The 17,574-nt window shown below is 40.1% G+C and overlaps 1 protein-coding gene across 3 annotated transcripts in view; it reads right to left on the reverse strand.

The window, feature by feature from the left end:
- The window catches only part of ano1a (anoctamin 1, calcium activated chloride channel a), a 245,511-nt gene that overhangs the window by 89,141 nt on the left and 138,796 nt on the right, over nucleotides 1-17,574 (reverse strand). For all 3 annotated transcript variants that reach the window (XM_060940931.1, XM_060940929.1, XM_060940930.1), the window contains 5 exons: nucleotides 3,885-3,983; nucleotides 3,637-3,785; nucleotides 1,910-1,964; nucleotides 1,660-1,711; nucleotides 693-748 (listed from right to left, as the gene is read on the reverse strand). In XM_060940931.1, coding sequence (XP_060796914.1) covers nucleotides 693-748; nucleotides 1,660-1,711; nucleotides 1,910-1,964; nucleotides 3,637-3,785; nucleotides 3,885-3,983 — 411 coding nt within the window. The remainder of the gene's footprint in view (nucleotides 1-692; nucleotides 749-1,659; nucleotides 1,712-1,909; nucleotides 1,965-3,636; nucleotides 3,786-3,884; nucleotides 3,984-17,574) is intronic.

Consider the following 17,574-nt stretch of genomic DNA (forward strand, 5'->3'; position numbering starts at 1 on the left):
TATAATAATAATTATTGAAGAGTATTTTTTAAAAAAACACCAAATACTTTTATTCCATATTTTCTTGCTTTTTTATTTTTGGGGGTTTTGTTTTTGAGTAGAATTTTTATTTCGTCCTCGGTTGGTTCAGTAACACGCTCTGTCATTTTGTTTTTTTTCTCTACTCACAGTATATTAGCTGATTGCTCATATCCAGTGAATGAATGATTATATATATATATATATATATATATATATATATATATATATATATATATACACACACACACACACACGTATCATATATACATACATAATAACACATACATATATATATATATATATACATATATATATATATATGTGTGTGTATATATATATATATATATATATATATATATATATATATATATATATATATATATGTGTGTGTGTGTATATATATATATATATATATATATATATATATTTTTTTTTTTTTTTTTTTTTTTTTTTTTTTTTCCACGGTATATCAAAGCCCGCGATTGCTCATATCCAGTGAATGTGGAGAGAATAATTCCATACATGTTCCATATGTTATATTTCATAGTTTTGATGTAGAAAATAGTCCAAATACAGAAAAACCTATGAATGAATTAAGGTGTCCAAACTTTTGACTGCGACTATATTTAATAACATTTTGAACAATATTTTTTTTTTTTTACAGTACTTACGTCATGTAGAGGGTAGGCTGATGTGTAAACTCCATGAGCAATGAGCATGTTAATGCCTACAGACATAACACACCAAATTTTTACCAAAAATGTTGATTTTGTTTTTTATCTTGCAAAACAAAAACACTGATGGCCTTTTGCTCTAATTAAAGGAAAAAACCACCTTGAAAGATGTTAAATATGTTTATATTAAAATATTAGAAATATCACAGTAACAACGGTCTCGTAAAAAGCTTTTTTTTTTCATTCACCATTTTACAGTGACGTTCATGTCATACTAATGAGACATTTACTGCAGTAGTGAGTAAGTAATGGAGGCAACAAAACTTGGGCTGTATGTCGAGTTAGGACAGAGACTCGGCTCGGCTAGTTAGCGATCTACGAGACGATGAGCATGATGGTGTGGATGAGCTCGTAAGTTGAAGCTTTGGAAGCTGATATGTTTGAGCAGAGTGATAGAACTGAACAGACTAAAGTACTAAAGCGCTGCTGCATCACTGCCACTACTTCATGAATATCAGGGAGTCAAACAGCATTGTGGGTAATATAGGAAAATTTTAACTAAAGTACAAATAAACCAACATCTCAAAGAAGAAGAAAAAAAAAACCTCCGAGTTTGGTTCGAAAGAAATCATGGATGCTGTTGAAGATCCCATGATTAATTATAATGCAAGTCATTCAGGGCGGCTGTTTCCTTTAATGTTTAGCACACACACTATGGGCTGTGGCGCTTTGTGGCATCTGCAAGTGCACAAGCAAAGGATTTCGGTACAAACCCATGACTTCATTCTTTTGTCTCCATAAAGCCTTTCTTTTAGTTCTTGTGCTATTAATCAATCAGTGAGGTGATCGAATAGAACAGGATAGGATAGTACTCTTAACAGACTGCGCCCATCTCCTGAAACTTTACTTCTGAAACTGATAGGAGATGGATAGGTGATTTTCAAAATAAGATTATAGCACTTACCCATAATGTCCTTCGCGCCTTTGCACTTTACTCGTTTTATGATCTCGCACACCTGCAACGGGAGAATATGCACCACATACAGAAAGAACTTTCAATACATTCTTCAAACCGTTCTGTCGAAGACTGAAGCAGAGTTGCAGAATAAGGACTCAACGCTTGTATTTCCGTTTTGTACAATCATGCTATTCTTTTAATGGGACTCCAATAAGAAAGCAGAGGAACGCACAGGAAGAGTTGGACTGATACTCACGATTGAGGCACGAATTTTACTGTCGAAGAAGGAATCACGATCTGAGAGATCAAACCTGTGAAGAGAGAGAAATTAATGAATGGGAAAGTTTTATTCTTGTAGTCTTGTGTTTCATATTAAGCCATTTATAGGTACAATGGTGCTTTAAAGTTTGTGAACCCTTTAGAATTTTGCATAAATAGGACCTAAAACATTATCAGATTTTCACACAAGTCCTAAAAGTAGATAAAGAGAACCCAGTTAAACAAATGAGACAAAAATATTATACTTGGTCATTTATTTATTGAGGAAAATGATCCAGTATTACATATCTCTGAGTGGCAAAAAGTATGTGAACCTTTGCTTTCAGTATCTGGTGTGACCCCCTTGTGCAGCAATAACTGCAACTAAACATTTCCGGTAACTGTTGATCAGTCCTGCACACCGGCTTGGAGGAATTTTAGCCCGTTCCTCCGTACAGAACAGCTTCAACTCTGGGATGTTGGTGGGTTTCCTCACATGAACTGCTCGCTTCAGGTCCTTCCACAACATTTCGATTGGATTAAGGTCAGGACTTTGACTTGGCCGTTCCAAAACATTCACTTTATTCTTCTTTAACCATTCTTTGGTAGAACGACTTGTGTGCTTAGGGTCGTTGTCTTGCTGCATGACCCACCTTCTCTTGAGATTCAGTTCATGGACAGGCATCCTGACATTTTCCTTTAGAATTCACTGGTATAATTCAGAATTCATTGTTCCATCAATGATGGCAAGCCGTCCTGGCCCAGATGCAGGAAAACAGGCCCAAACCATGATACTACCACCACCATGTTTCACAGATGGGATAAGGTTCTTATGTTGAAATGCAGTGTTTTCCTTTCTCCAAACATAATGCTTCACATTTAAACCAAAAAGTTCTATTTTGATCTCATCCATCCACAAAACATTTTTCCAATAGCCTTCTGGCTTGTCCACGTGATCTTTAGCAAATGGCAGATGAGCAGCAATTCTCTTTTTGGACAGTAGGGGCTCTCTTCTTGCAACCCTGCCATGCACACCATTGTTGTTCAGTGTTCTCCTGATGGTGGACTCATGAACATTAGCCAACGTGCAATAGCAAGAAGGTCCGGGCCTTTCTGTGTGGAGTTTGCATGTTCTCCCCGTGTCCGCGTGGGTTTCCTCCGGGTGCTCCGGTTTCCCCCACAGTCCAAAGACATGCAGGTTAGGTTAACTGGTGACTCTAAATTGACCGTAGGTGTGAATGTGAGTGTGAATGGTTGTCTGTGTCTATGTGTCAGCCCTGTGATGACCTGGCGACTTGTCCAGGGTGTACCCCGCCTTTCGCCCGTAGTCAGCTGGGATAGGCTCCAGCTTGCCTGCGACCCTGTAGGACAGGATAAAGCGGCTACAGATAATGAGATGAGATGAACATTTGCTGCAGTTCCTATTGTGACCACTAGGAAATAATACCTCTATGGAGCCAAAAGGGATGGTGTGCATGCTTCAAGATTTTACGATGTCAAAAAATGTGAGCAACGGTATTAAATTGTTGGTCAATCAAAAAAGAGATTAGCATTTCAATGGAATTTAAAACGTATTGAATTGTGAACAAGGACTTTCTAAAGGTTAATAATTGTTGAACAGCTAAAATACACACACACACACACACACTTCGGTTGCTCAGCAAATTAGAAATCTTACTTGTCTACAAACTCATTGCCTTATTTCAGTTATAGTGGTTTACTCACAAGTGCTGTTTTTCCCTGGAGAATGGATAACATATGTGCTTCTCGTTCTGGTGGGACTTCTCGACTTGAGGAGTCAGTGGTGCAGACAATCTTTGGATAAACTTGCTCAGTGCACACATGCCTTTATTTCCTTTACCGACTTCATATTTCTGAAAATGTACAGAAAGGACACCATTGGTTGGAATACACCACTGCGTAGCTCACAAAGCTGTTGAATTTTGTTCAACGGTAGGGGGAGGAGTGTCTACCGTTTTGGTAGGCATCTTGAGCTTCATGAACTCTGCTTCTCGACAGAGAACCTCCCAGGGTGCATGGATCTTCAGAAAGCCCACATCAGCAATTTTAGCCTGAAACAACACACACAGCAAAAACAAAGAGGACCTTTGCATTTTTGCTCTTGCACTATTGCTCCTATGGCTTGTGCGGTCCAACAATTAAAGACAAAACCCAAAAACATTTGAGACATTCGCTTTATTTGTATCTGATGACCACTTTAGCAAACGAGAACAAATTCTGCAGTGTGTATGAAGAATGGGGATTCGCTTAGTTTCCTCCAGCTGGAGGGCATGTTATGTAAGATTATCTTCATGTCCCACTCTCGTTATAACTGCCAGCCCACACACCAAGTCTGACCCTGTCTGTACAAACGCAACACTGCGTTCTGTTTTCAAAAGCACAGGTTCACAAACTTTTTACAGCTAGGAAACCATAACTAAAGAAACTTCACAGACCCCATCTGAATATAATTCAACTATTTAAAGGGGAACAGAGGGCAATATATAGAGTAAATATAACAATAAAACACATTAACGAACCTTATTCAAGACTTACAAAAGTTTTTTGTTCTAAGGTTGGAAAGTTAGTGTTTTGAAAGTAGCTCGAGCAAACTATTTCCGCAGTTTGAACAGCCCGCCATGATATTAATTTTATCCAATCAGAATGCACGTTCATTTTCTCTGCGTAACACTCATGACGTATGTATGTGCCCAGTTGTGTTGGCTCATTGAGGTTGGGAATAGCACGTGTGAAATACCTGTTTCTGCCTCTTGCGACGATTTCGCAAGTCCACGGGTGGCGCCTATCTCATTGCAGCAAATAAATTCTGCTGGACTCGTGAGCAACTCCACGTTACATTTTCCACACGAGCACCACGCCGTGTCACCTGCACGCAGACGCTCTGCCCCACGCTCGCCATGCCCATGGTCAGCATCCGTCTCATCCTCGCCGTCATCCGAGCTTTCTTCTCTTATTTCATCACCGGAGTCGAGAGTACCTCTCCTAGGTTCAAACTGGTACCCTTCTAAGCCATAGCCTGCTTGCAGTGTGTCTTGCGGGATCTCTTCGTATGATTCGACAGAGCTGTCGCTTTCACTTGATGCGCCCGACGCCATGATTACACGCTTATCTCCTCTATTTCGGAGAGTTCCGCTAGTGCAGTGGGTAGCGCTGACGTCACGGTCTTTTAAAAATGGCGACTCTTGTGCGGTTTAGCGTATCAAGTATTATATTTACAATTACCAAGATATTTCGTTGTTTTCTAGTATATAAATTTGATAGAATACTTAAGAATACGTTACTTTGTCACATCAGCAACTGTATATATTATATTTAGTACCCCTTTAACTATTAGGCTCATTGTACGTGTTTGTAATAATATTTTGGACAGCCATAGAGGTGCTTTATGCCTTTATTAGCTGAAACGTCAACTGACAGAACACATTAGGTACAAGCTGACTTTTTTTTTTTTAAAAACACGATGCACTTTATTTTAAAGTGCTAGTCTTATGAAAATGACATCACCCCTGCAAATTATACCTTATAAAACTAGACATGTTAAGTTTACTGTCTAAATTGTATTTTAATACGAGACCGGGAACATGTTCTATTTAGCAGGTAAACTTTGGCTCTTTGAGTCCACCGTTACACGAACATGTTCTTGGTAAGTTACTGTTAATTCAAAAGGAAGTGACGTCATACGCGCGCCGCTTGCAGCATTTCTGGCTTTGTCTGCTTTGCAAAGTGTATCACTTTTTTTTTTTTATTTCAATACAAAACTAAAACCAAAGCATGCCTCCTACGAGGGGTGTTGTTCAAGGCAGTTCAAGTTTAGCAGATTAAAAAAAATCCATTATCGTTCAAAGTCGGCAGAACGCTTACGGAATGAATGGGTTCAATTTGTACAGACAAAGAGAAGTAACTTCAAGCCGACAGGATGGTTTGGTGTCCGCTCCATACATTTTGAAAAAGATAAATTTGTGAGGCAGATTGACATCAAAGGATTTGAGTGACGTCTGGTATGCGGAGCAGTTCCTACGATCTAGAAACAAAAGTCCGAAGCGCCGTCCCAAAGAGCTCACCGGCGCACAGGAAGGGTCAAGCTTGTGTTTAGCCTGTTGCTTGAATTTCTGAGTTGTCCTTAGTCTTTTATCCTTTTAAACAATAAAAGAAACAGGACACATTTAGTAGCTGGAGTAACTTTGAATGTCTACTATCACCAACTGATGACAGCTCTGAAGTTTTATACAAGGTTAAATATAGTAGAGGACCTGGGTTAGATATGCACGCGCATAATTTAGGAGAGGATAACGACTGTTATAGGCTAATGCCGCTTTTCCACTACCAACGCGGCCAAGTTGGGCTGAGCCGTGCCGTGCTGAGTTGGGCTGAGTCGAGCTAAGCGGGGCTGTTGGAGTTGCATTTCGACTACAACCGCGCTGAACCGTGCTGGCTGGAAGTGGGTGGACACATTGGGTGGAGTTAGCGAAAGTGGGTGGACGTCACGTGATGTCGTTAGGCGGCGCAAACAGTGACATCAGTGACCTTTTAAGCAGTAGTCTCACGACCCGGATAGTAAACAATAAACATGGAGTCATTAGTGTTGCTGGTCTTGGTGCTGTGGCTTGTTGTCACCGACAACGCCAACAGATACTGGCAAGAGCGTATAGATGAGGCGAGGCGCATAAGGCTTCAGAAATTCTCGTAATTCTTCTTCTTCCGGGTTTACAGATCCCAGCGTGCTCGCGGGGCGTGTGTGGACACTCCTCCTCACCAATCAGTGCACAGGGGAGTGTCTCCTCACGGCCCTAGCCCCACTCGGCTCGGCTCGCTTCAGCCCCACTCCAAAACCGTGCGAGTTTTGGGTGCTGAGTAGGGCTGAAGCGAGCTGAGTCATGCTGCTCTGAGGTAGTCGAAACGCGAGCCGTGTCGGGCTGAAGTGAGCTGAAAAAGGGTAGTGGAAAAGGGCCATAATTTGAACCCAAGGAACAACTTGAGATGTGTGCACCAAAATCGCTATCCGGGGTGAACAGGCCGAAATTTACCAATCTAAGATGGCTGGCAGTAGCCATATTGAAAATATTGATTTTTGAACCACTCACCGCAGAAGTATGTGCAATACCTCATTTTATGGGTTTTTGGGTATGGGGAATCCATTAGTGACATCATTTTCATGATAGAAGGAAAAGGGAATGAGCTATGGTCAAGGGCAAGGTAAAAAAAAAAAAAAAAAAAAGGCCAAAATTGCAGCTTCACAGAAAACATGAGAAAAACAGAATAACCCTCAAACCTCAAATCATGGAGTTGGGAAACCTATGCACATAATTTAGGAGAGTATAAGAAAGCAAGCATTTGATTAATATAAAGAAATTGTATTTTCAAATCGTACTATTATGATCAATAGAATGTTTACTGAAAAGTGAAAAATACAAAACACAACTTATTACTTTAGTAGGCAGCAATATCTTGAGAGCCTAAATGCTTAACAGCCAACAATACAACTTTTAACATCACATTATTACGGTTTATGTGTCACAAACCAGGGTCAGGAACATGAGTAACACTAATAATACTACAATACCAGCAGCCATTTTGGATTGGTAATTTTCAGGCTGTTTGCGTCGCCCCGGATCACGATTTTGGCACACATCAAGTTATTCCTTGGGGTCAGATTAGCCTAGAACAGTTGAGTTATCCTCTCCTAAATTATGTCCATACATGTCTAAGCCAGGATTAATAATGGCAATAATCATGGAATTAGCGGGAAGGAAAAGTCCACTACAAGATTAATTTATAAAATCACTCAGTGATGAACTTCCCTGTGCACTTCTGAATCTTGTCATTGCCTATTTGTCCACTTAAACACGTATGACGTATTGCATCTAAAAACATGATTTTTTTTTTATAATTTATATTTTATTGGTGTTTTCTGTATATGATGATTGATATACATAATTTCCTGCTATTCCAGTATGAAAAACACAACACAATAACAAAACAGGGAGTAATCATTCACATACATGTACTATATATTCAATAAAGTAAAGAAATACATTCAGGCCATTTGGCTGTGACAATGATACCATTTTAACCAGTATTTCAGAAAAGTTTCCATTCTTTGATTGACATGAGCTGTAATTTGTTCCATTCTATAGATTTCTATTACAACCCCGATTCCAAAAAAGTTGGGACAAAGTGCAAATTGTAAATAAAAATGGAATGCAATGATGTGGAAGTTTCAAAATTCCATAGTTTATTCAGAATAGAACATAGATGACATATCAAATGTTTAAACTGAGAAAATGTATCATTTAAAGAGAAAAATTAGGTGATTTTAAATTTCATGACAACACCACATCTCAAAAAAAGTTGGGACAAGGCCATGTTTACCACTGTGAGACATCCCCTTTTCTCTTTACAACAGTCTGTAAACGTCTGGGGACTGAGGAGACAAGTTGCTCAAGTTTAGGGATAGGAATGTTAACCCATTCTTGTCTAATGTAGGATTCTAGTTGCTCAACTGTCTTAGGTCTTTTTTGTCGTATCTTCCATTTTATGATGTGCCAAATGTTTTCTATGGGTGAAAGATCTGGACTGCAGGCTGGCCAGTTCAGTACCCGGACCCTTCTTCTACGCAGCCATGATGCTGTAATTGGTGCAGTATGTGGTGTAGGTGCAATTAGTTAATTATTGATATTAAGTGATAAATTCTCATTAAATCAGTCTCATTAAATTTGAAGGTTAATAATTCAAAAGAATCAGTCTCATTTGAATCGTTTGAAGTGAATCACTCAAATGAATCATTCAAGTGAACCGTTCAGTGAATCGAATCAGTGAATCATTCAAAGTAGTGAATCATTGAATCATACCATTAATCTTAGTGCTCAATAATAATTACCAAACAGCTAAATTATGGTACATCATTAAATTATTATCACTTACCATGTTAAATATGTACCTTTTTGAATTCTTTGAGATTGGGGACTTCAGATATTGTTCACACCAACAAGATGAATACACACAGCTTTGATAATAAATGAATTTATTATACAACTAAAAATAATAATCAATATATACAAGCAGTGAGGTATATGTATGTATGTATGTATGTATGTATGTGTGTGTGTTTATGTATGGTGTGTGTTAGGCCCCTAGGCCTGAGCCAAGGTGTGTGTGTATGAGGGAGCTATAAAATTTGGAATGTTCTTATCTGATTGTGTTGGTATGTGTGAGTGTGGAGGAGGGCTTGACCATGTGTTTAGACAAAAGGCTAGTTCTGTATAGCTAACCAAAATGTGTTTGAGCACGAGGTAGGCCCAGATTAGCTTCGTGTTGCTAAGCTAAGACAAAAGGGAAGCTATCTAAAAAGTGCATCAAACCTGGTCAGGCCTGTTGAGCATGTGTTTCTAAGTAACAAAAAGGATTCCACACTCAAGCTCACTGAAATCTTAATAAGGTCAAAATGTGTGTTTAGAGAATTATGTTAGTAAGAAGAATAAGAGAAAAAGAGAGAGGCATGCACAGCCTATTAAAACAAATGAGATTAAACAAACAGAACAATTCAATTTGACACGCTGCGTGTCTAATAGTGTAATGAATAAACCTGGGTTTAAATTCACACTTTCAATAAAGCAACTTCCTAAATTATTATGCCCAAATATATTTTACTCAATATCTTGCCTCTAGCAAAGTTCTGAGAAGATGTTCGCCATTGCAGAGCTTCACTGTTCATGAAGCACGTGAGTCGATTCCGTGGACAGAGAACTTCTCTTGATCCGACGCGTCGTTCATGATGAAAGGAAAGTCTCTGATTAATGTGCACAGAACTTCAATCAGTAGGAATTCTGGTCGCTCCTAATTACAAATTAAAACTGCGTTTGAGCTGTAGTCGTGACGTCACTTCTAATACGAATAAACCGGTTGTAACTCAGGTTGAGTTTAAAGATCGCGCTATTCTGGACTTTTACCTTGGCCAGTGGTTAAGCACAGAACGCGCTGGATGGTGAATCTTGCAAGAAGGAAGTGTTTTCGGGTTTGAGAGCATCTCTTTTGTGCGCCTAGATTCCTTGGAATCCGGACACGAGAGACCAAGAGCGGAGATTCCGCCTGGACTTATGCGCGCATGGCAGACTGACGTAGATGATCCCGCCCTCGCGTGACGTAGGTCATGCGGAAGAGGACTGGGAGTTGTAGTTCTTAGAGACAAAATGGCGGCATGATACCTATAGTGGATTGGCATTGTCATGTTGGAAAATGCAAGGTCTTCCCTGAAAGAGACGTCGTCTGGATGGGAGCATATGTTGCTCTAGAACCTGGATATACCTTTCAGCATTGATGGTGTCTTTCCAGATGTGTAAGCTGCCCATGCCACACGCACTAATGCAACCCCATACCATCAGAGATGCAGGCTTCTGAACCGAGCGCTGATAACAACCTTCTCCTCTTTAGTCCGAATGACACCGTGTCCCTGATTTCCATAAAGAACTTCACATTTTGATTCGTCAGACCACAGAACAGTTTTCCACTTTGCCACAGTCCATATTAAATGAGCCTTGGCCCAGAGAAGACGTCTGCGCTTCTGGATCATGTTTAGATACGGCTTCTTTTTTGAACTATAGAGTTTTAGCTGGCAACGGCGGATAGCATGGCGAGTTGTGTTCACAGATAATGTTCTCTGGAAATATTCCTGAGCCCATTTTGTGATTTCCAATACAGAAGCATGCCTGTATGTGATGCAGTGCCGTCTAAGGGCCCGAAGATCACGGGCACCCAGTATGGTTTTCTGACCTAGACCCTTACGCACAGAGATTCTTCCAGATTCTCTGAATCTTTTGATGATATTATGCACTGTAGATGATTATATGTTCAAACTCTTTGCAATTTTACACTGTTGAACTCCTTTCTGATATTGCTGCACTATTTGTCGGCGCAGAATTAGGGGGATTGGTGATCCTCTTCCCATCTTTACTTCTGAGAGCCGGTGCTACTCCAAGATGCTCTTTTTATACCCAGTCATGTTAATGACCTATTGCCAATTGACCTAATGAGTTGCAATTTGGTCCTCCAGCTGTTCCTTTTTTGTACCTTTAACTTTTCCAGCCTCTTATTGCCCCTGTCCCAACTTTTTTGAGATGTGTTGCTGTCATGAAATTTCAAATGAGCCAATATTTGGCATGAAATTTCAAAATGTCTCACTTTCGACATTTGATATGTTGTCTATGTTCTATTGTGAATACAGTATCAGTTTTTGAAATTTGGAAATTATTGCATTCCGTTTTTATTTACAATTTGTACTTTGTCCCAACTTTTTTGGAATCAGGGTTGTAGAATGTCTCTCGATACACTGATCGTAGGGCACTCTGGTAGTAACCACATCTTGGTAATGGTCTTTTTACTGGCCACCAACATTATATTCATTAGATATTTGTCCTCTTTCAGGCAGCTTTGGGGTATACATCCAAGATATAGAATCTTAAAGTCCAAAGGAATGTCTTCTCGAAAAATGTCTTGTATAGCATTATGTATCTCCTTCCAAAAGTCTTTAAAGTTGGGGCAGTCCCAAAAAATCTGATAATGGTTTGCACATTGTTGACCACATTTTCTCCAGCAAACAGGGATATTATCACTATAATGATGTCTGAGATGGTGTTATAAAGTATCTTATGAAGTTTTTCCAGTTAAACTCTCACCAGGTCATTGAGCTAGTACATTTCCATTGGTATTGCCATATTATTGTCCATTCCTCCCCAGATATATCCATCCCAGATTCCCTTTCCCATTTTGTTTTAACATATGCTCAGGGTTCTTGCAGGATTCAGTAAGTTAAATTTTAGACCTTTTTTTAGACTTAAGACCATTATGAAAAATTTTTTTAGACCAACACGAAGCATTACAACCTGCCCTACCCCCGCCCTTCCCAAAAAAAGACAATCGAGTTCAATTCTCATAACAAAGTCATTTGTATTGGTAAACTGACTATCAGGGATACAAACTGATTGTGTGCTTATGTCATATGGCAACATTAGTACAGCATTAGTACATTATGTCACATAGCAACAAAAGTACAAGACAACAGAGTGATAAAGGGCATTTGTGCAGTAAATGCAGTCTGTAGGGGTTTGGTTTTTTCCCCCTAACTGCAACAGAACTCATTTAAACTTTTGATTAGTGGTGTTCTGGTAATAAAACAGCGTTATTATATAATGCACTGTTGTCAGATGATGACTTTCTTGATTGCCCATGCTGCAAGCCACAGCATCGCAGACCTCCACTTGCTGTAGCAACCATTTCAACCATATTAACAGTAAAAATGCATACACATCTTTTAAAACTAATAGTTAAAACATGCGTAGTAGCCCCGTAGCACACTTGCTTCCAGTTAAACCGCAAACTCACGCAAGGCGGCAGCGATTTACCAATGAAATCAAGTCATACCTTGCGAGAGGTATACAAGGGAGACAGCAGGTTTTTAAGCAGTAGCGGAGCAAACAGGGGCCATTTGAGACAGAGGTGTAAAATCATTGCAAAATATGAATGCAAAATTAATAAATACTAAATAATAAAGCCAAGACAGACACACCATTGGGGAGAGAATAATATATTAAAAAAAATAGCACTGTTAGAAAGCTGAATACGCTGACTGGACTCACGCGCTTCATGTCATGGTAACGTTGACGACATGTAATGTGCACGCTAAGACTGTCTACAGTGCAGGGGCTTCAAAGTTTGGGAGAATAGCAGGGTACAAATAATTTACAGCAGGGTGCAAAATGGTAAAATGTCTGCCAGCGGCAGACATAATGCACGCAAAGCATGCAGGGATATATATATATATATATATGAGAGAGAGAGAGATGCAAGTACGAATTTTTCATGGGGCGGGATGGTTTGGAACAGGTCGTCTAAAATTGAGATAACATTTACCCGGGACGGGTATTTGAGGCGGGTCGTCTAGCTTAAGCTTGATTAGCGTTGTTACGCACGCCAGTGTTTCCCACAGAAATTTTGGAGACTATGGGGGCAGCCCATTGGGGGGGGGGGGGAGGCGGGGGTTGTTTAAAATTGAGTGATATGTTAAATATTAAGTTATTACTGAAAAACTATTGATTAAAAAAAACAGACACTAAGAAATGGTCCTATAAACAACTTTGCCAATATAAAAGATTACCAGGACGACAAAAATGCAGAAAAATAGGCTTTACTTATCCAAATGCACCTGTTGGTTCAAAAGTTAAAGTGCAGAGAACCTCACAGCACAACATGAAGTTACCTTAAAATATAATAGAAATGCCTCAGCTTTCATGTAAGAAAAAAAAACTATTAATACTAGTACTGTGTGCAGGCAGTCTCTCCTGAAGACTAAATTAAACAATAATTATAAACTAATAAAATAAATGGCTCAGGCTTCATAGAAGAAAAAAAACAATTTGAATCTCACAGTATGATGCTGAAGCTGCCTAAACAATGGAAAATAAAATACCATTTTGGCAAAAACGTTGGCATCCATTAATTTCTTGTATTAAGTAAAAAAAAAAAATATATTGCCAGATATTGCTGACATTTTACAGCCCAAAATATGTTCAAAACCCGCCAAAATGCACTTAAAACTGCCCAATTGGGCGGGAAACCGCCCAATCGGGCAACACAGGGCAGTAATGGCTGCACTCATGTCGAGGATGTAAACAAAGTTGACGCAGCAACGGACATGCATGACATAGTGGATGTAATTTACGTTCACAACTTTTTTTGTCGTCAGAAATATTTAATATTAAATTTTGTGACTCGACTGACAATAGCTGGTGGCATAACAAGCCACAGACGGCGATTTGCCGCCGGTGACCGGCTACTTTTGAGACCGCTGACAGTGCGAAAGCTCTCCGCGCTAATGTGAGCGGCTATTTAACCCACCGTTCCAGCCCAACACAGCTCCTTTTAGCGATAGTGTGCTTCAGCCTATTGCTCACAGAACATTCTCGTTTTTCATACTTACGGCGGTGCTTGAAAGTTTGTGAACCCTTTAGAATTTTCTATATTTCTGCATAAATATGACCTAAAAGATCAGATTTTCACACAAGTCCGAAAAGTAGATAAAGAGAACCCACTTAAACAAATGAGACAAAAATATTATACTTGGTCATTTATTTATTGAGGAAAATGATCCAGTATTACACATCTGTAAGTGGCAAAAGTATGTGAACCTCTTTACTCACTATTATTCGACGCGCTATCCACACTCATCGCACTGCCAACACAACCGCTAACCTTCTCCGACTGCCACAGACTGCATAAACTCGGTGGGAACTTAGAAGGTAGAACTACGGTAGGCGTAGCGGACAAACTGGACCGTTGCATACTTGCCGCGATCATCGGTGATTGAAGTTTTTTAGCAGGCAGACAACAACGCAACCGGCACATTTTTTTATTAATGTTTTGCAGGCACTTCTAGGAACGGACTGAGTGGATGTAAGAATTTTAGACTTGGATAAATTAAATTTTAGACCTGGGATGAAAATGTGTGTTTTTTAGACATTTTAAGGCCTAAAATTTAACTTTCTGAATTTTAAACTTTTTTAGACCCCGCGGGAACCCTGTATGCTGTAGAATGAGTTTTAAGATCTAATAGGTGCTTATATGTGGCTGATATTAGCCCTTTACCAAGATCTGATCTATATGCTCTTCTAAACAATTCTAAGAGGCTGGAGTTTGCCTCTGTTACATTTTTAATCTTTATGTCGACATAGTGTCGCAACTGCAGATACCTAAAGAAATCCTGCTTCTCCGATAGGTGATTTTCCTGAAGCATTTCAAAACTAGAGTACATTTCCCTTCATAATATTACTTAAAGCTGTTATTCCATTAGTTCTCCATTTTTTGAATCTAGTATCCATTTTATTTGGTGCAAAGTCTGAGTCATATGCACACCATTTAAGAGGAAGCAGATCTCCTTCCAATTTATACTCTTTCACAATATTTTTCCACACTTTTAGGGCGAGTTTGACCCATGGATTATCTGTACTGGTTATGTAGTGGCGTTGTAATTTTGAGTCAGCTACAATTGCTTGTATAGGAATCGGAAATAATCTTTCTTCAATATCTTTCCACTGTGCAATGTAAGATGGATGACACTAACATAGTATAGGTCTTGTCTGAGCGGCAAGGTCGTATTCTTTAAGGGATGGTAAGCCCCATCCTCCCTTCTTCACAAGCTGCAATGTTTTGAGACGGACCCTTGGTCTCTTGCCTTGCCATATGTATCTAGACAGCAGCTTATCACATTCATTAAACTGACCTTGGGAAACTTCTACTGGTAGGGTCCGAAATAAATATAGCAACCTTGGTAATATGTTCATTTTAATAGATTGTACTCTGGAGCTGAAACCAAGGAAAGGAATGAGGTTCCATCTTGTAATCTCATTCATCTCATTATCTCTAGCCGCTTTATCCTGTTCTACAGGGTCGCAGGCAAGCTGGAGCCTATCCCAGCTGACTACGGGCGAAAGGCGGGGTACACCCTGGACAAGTCGCCAGGTCATCACAGGGCTGACACATAGACACAGACAACCATTCACACTCACATTCACACCTACGGTCAATTCAGAGCCACCAGTTAACCTAACCTGCATGTCTTTGGACTGTGGGGGAAACCGGAGCACCCGGAGGAAACCCACGCGGACACGGGGAGAACATGCAAACTCCGCACAGAAAGGCCCTTGCCGGCCACAGGGCTCGAACCCGGACCTTCTTGCTGTGAGGCGCCAGCGCTAACCACTACACCACCGTGCCGTCCACCCATCTTGTAATATCTTCTTTAATCTTTTTACACATAGGTAGGTAATTGTATTCAGATAATTTTGAGAGATCCTTTGGAATAGTAATACCCAGGTATTTTAAGGATTTTGTTTGCCATGACCACTGGTATTTGCTCTCTACTTCCAATGGTAGGACATGATTATAAGTTAACACTTGGGTTTTACCCACATTAACCTTATATCCTGATAATTCCCCATATTTCTTATCGGTAAGTGCCAGCATCAACTGGCGCAGAGAATGTGTTGGCTGACAGATAAACAAGCACATCATCTGCATTTACAGTACCAGCTTATGCTCTTTCTGCAAGGTGGATTCCCTTGATTTCTTTACTTTGCCTTATGTATTGGGCAAGTGGTTCTAGGAAAAGTGCAAATAATAGTGGTGACCAAGCACAGCCTTGTCTTGATCCCCTTTCCAGGGTAAACCTATTTGATAAGTAACCATTAACCTTGACCCTTGCTGTAGGGTTATTATACAGTGCTTGTATAGTTTTAATAATCCTGTCATGGAAACCAAATCTATGTAGGACTCTATAGAGAAAAGCCCAATTGACTGAGTCAAAAGCTTTCTCAGCATCTACACTAACTACTAGTGCCTCCATTTTGGTTTTCTGAATTTGATTCATAATACTGTATGTAAACTTCGTTGTATATTATCTTACGTTTGACGTTGATGTATAAAACTTGTCCGATCACTGTGGACCAGTATGGTCATAAGTTTTTCAAAACGTCTGGCCATAATGGAAGAGAACATCTTGTAGTCTATATTTAATACAGATATCGGTCTATATGATGCACATTCTGTTCTATCCTTGCCCTCTTTTGGAATGGCTGAAATAATTGCCTCATTCCAGCTAGGAGGTACAGTATTTGTGCTTTTTTCAAGGTCCAGTTTAGTGCAGGGAGTATGACCGGCACGAACTCATTTTTAAACTCCTTGTACCACTCTGCCGTATAGCCGTCCGAACGTGGAGATTTGCCTACTTTGAGTCTACTAATTGCTGCTAGCGGTTCGCTCTGTTATTTCAGCCATCAACTTCTGGTTCTGATCTTCTGTTATAGTGGGTAATTGCAAAGAGTTCAGGAAGGTGTCAATCTGAGCCACACTTCCTCCTGGGACTCTTGTATATAGATAGAAGATAGAATGCCTTTATTGTCACTATACACATGTACAATGAGATTAAAAGCAACTCCAATAACAGTGCAAACAGCGTGTAGAGGGGAGGGAAGGGGGGGAAAAAAAAAAAAAAAAAAAAGAGGGTGTAAGGGGGGTAAGGTAAGGTGCACAGTCCTGAGGTGTATGTGTTGCGTTTCACATTATGGAGTGAGGTATTGCACAGAGAGCGTCACCTTATAAAGTATTGCACATTATAAAGTATTGCACGAAGAGAGTCACATAAAATAAAATATTACATATTATGAAGTATTGCAGGGCGACACGGTGGTGTAGTGGTTAGCGCTGTCGCCTCACAGCAAGAAGGTCTGGGTTCGAGCCCCGTGGCCGGCGATGGCCTTTCTGTGCGGAGTTTGCATGTTCTCCATGTCCGCGTGGGTTTCCTCCGGGTGCTCCGGTTTCCCCCACAGTCCAAAGACATGCAGGTTAGGTTAACTGGTGACTCTAAATTGACCGTAGGTGTGAATGTGAGTGTGAATGGTTGTCTGTGTCTATGTGTCAGCCCTGTGATGACCTGGCGACTTGTCCAGGGTGTACCCCGCCTTTCGCCCGTAGTCAGCTGGGATAGGCTCCAGCTTGCCTGCGACCCTGTTGAACAGGATAAAGCGGCTAGAGATAATGAGATGAGATGAGGTATTGCAAGGTAAGGTAAGGTGCACAGTCCTGAGGTGTATGTGTTGC

This window comes from Neoarius graeffei, chromosome 15, assembly GCF_027579695.1.
Source record: "Neoarius graeffei isolate fNeoGra1 chromosome 15, fNeoGra1.pri, whole genome shotgun sequence".
NCBI classification, from domain to species: Eukaryota; Metazoa; Chordata; class Actinopteri; order Siluriformes; family Ariidae; genus Neoarius; species Neoarius graeffei.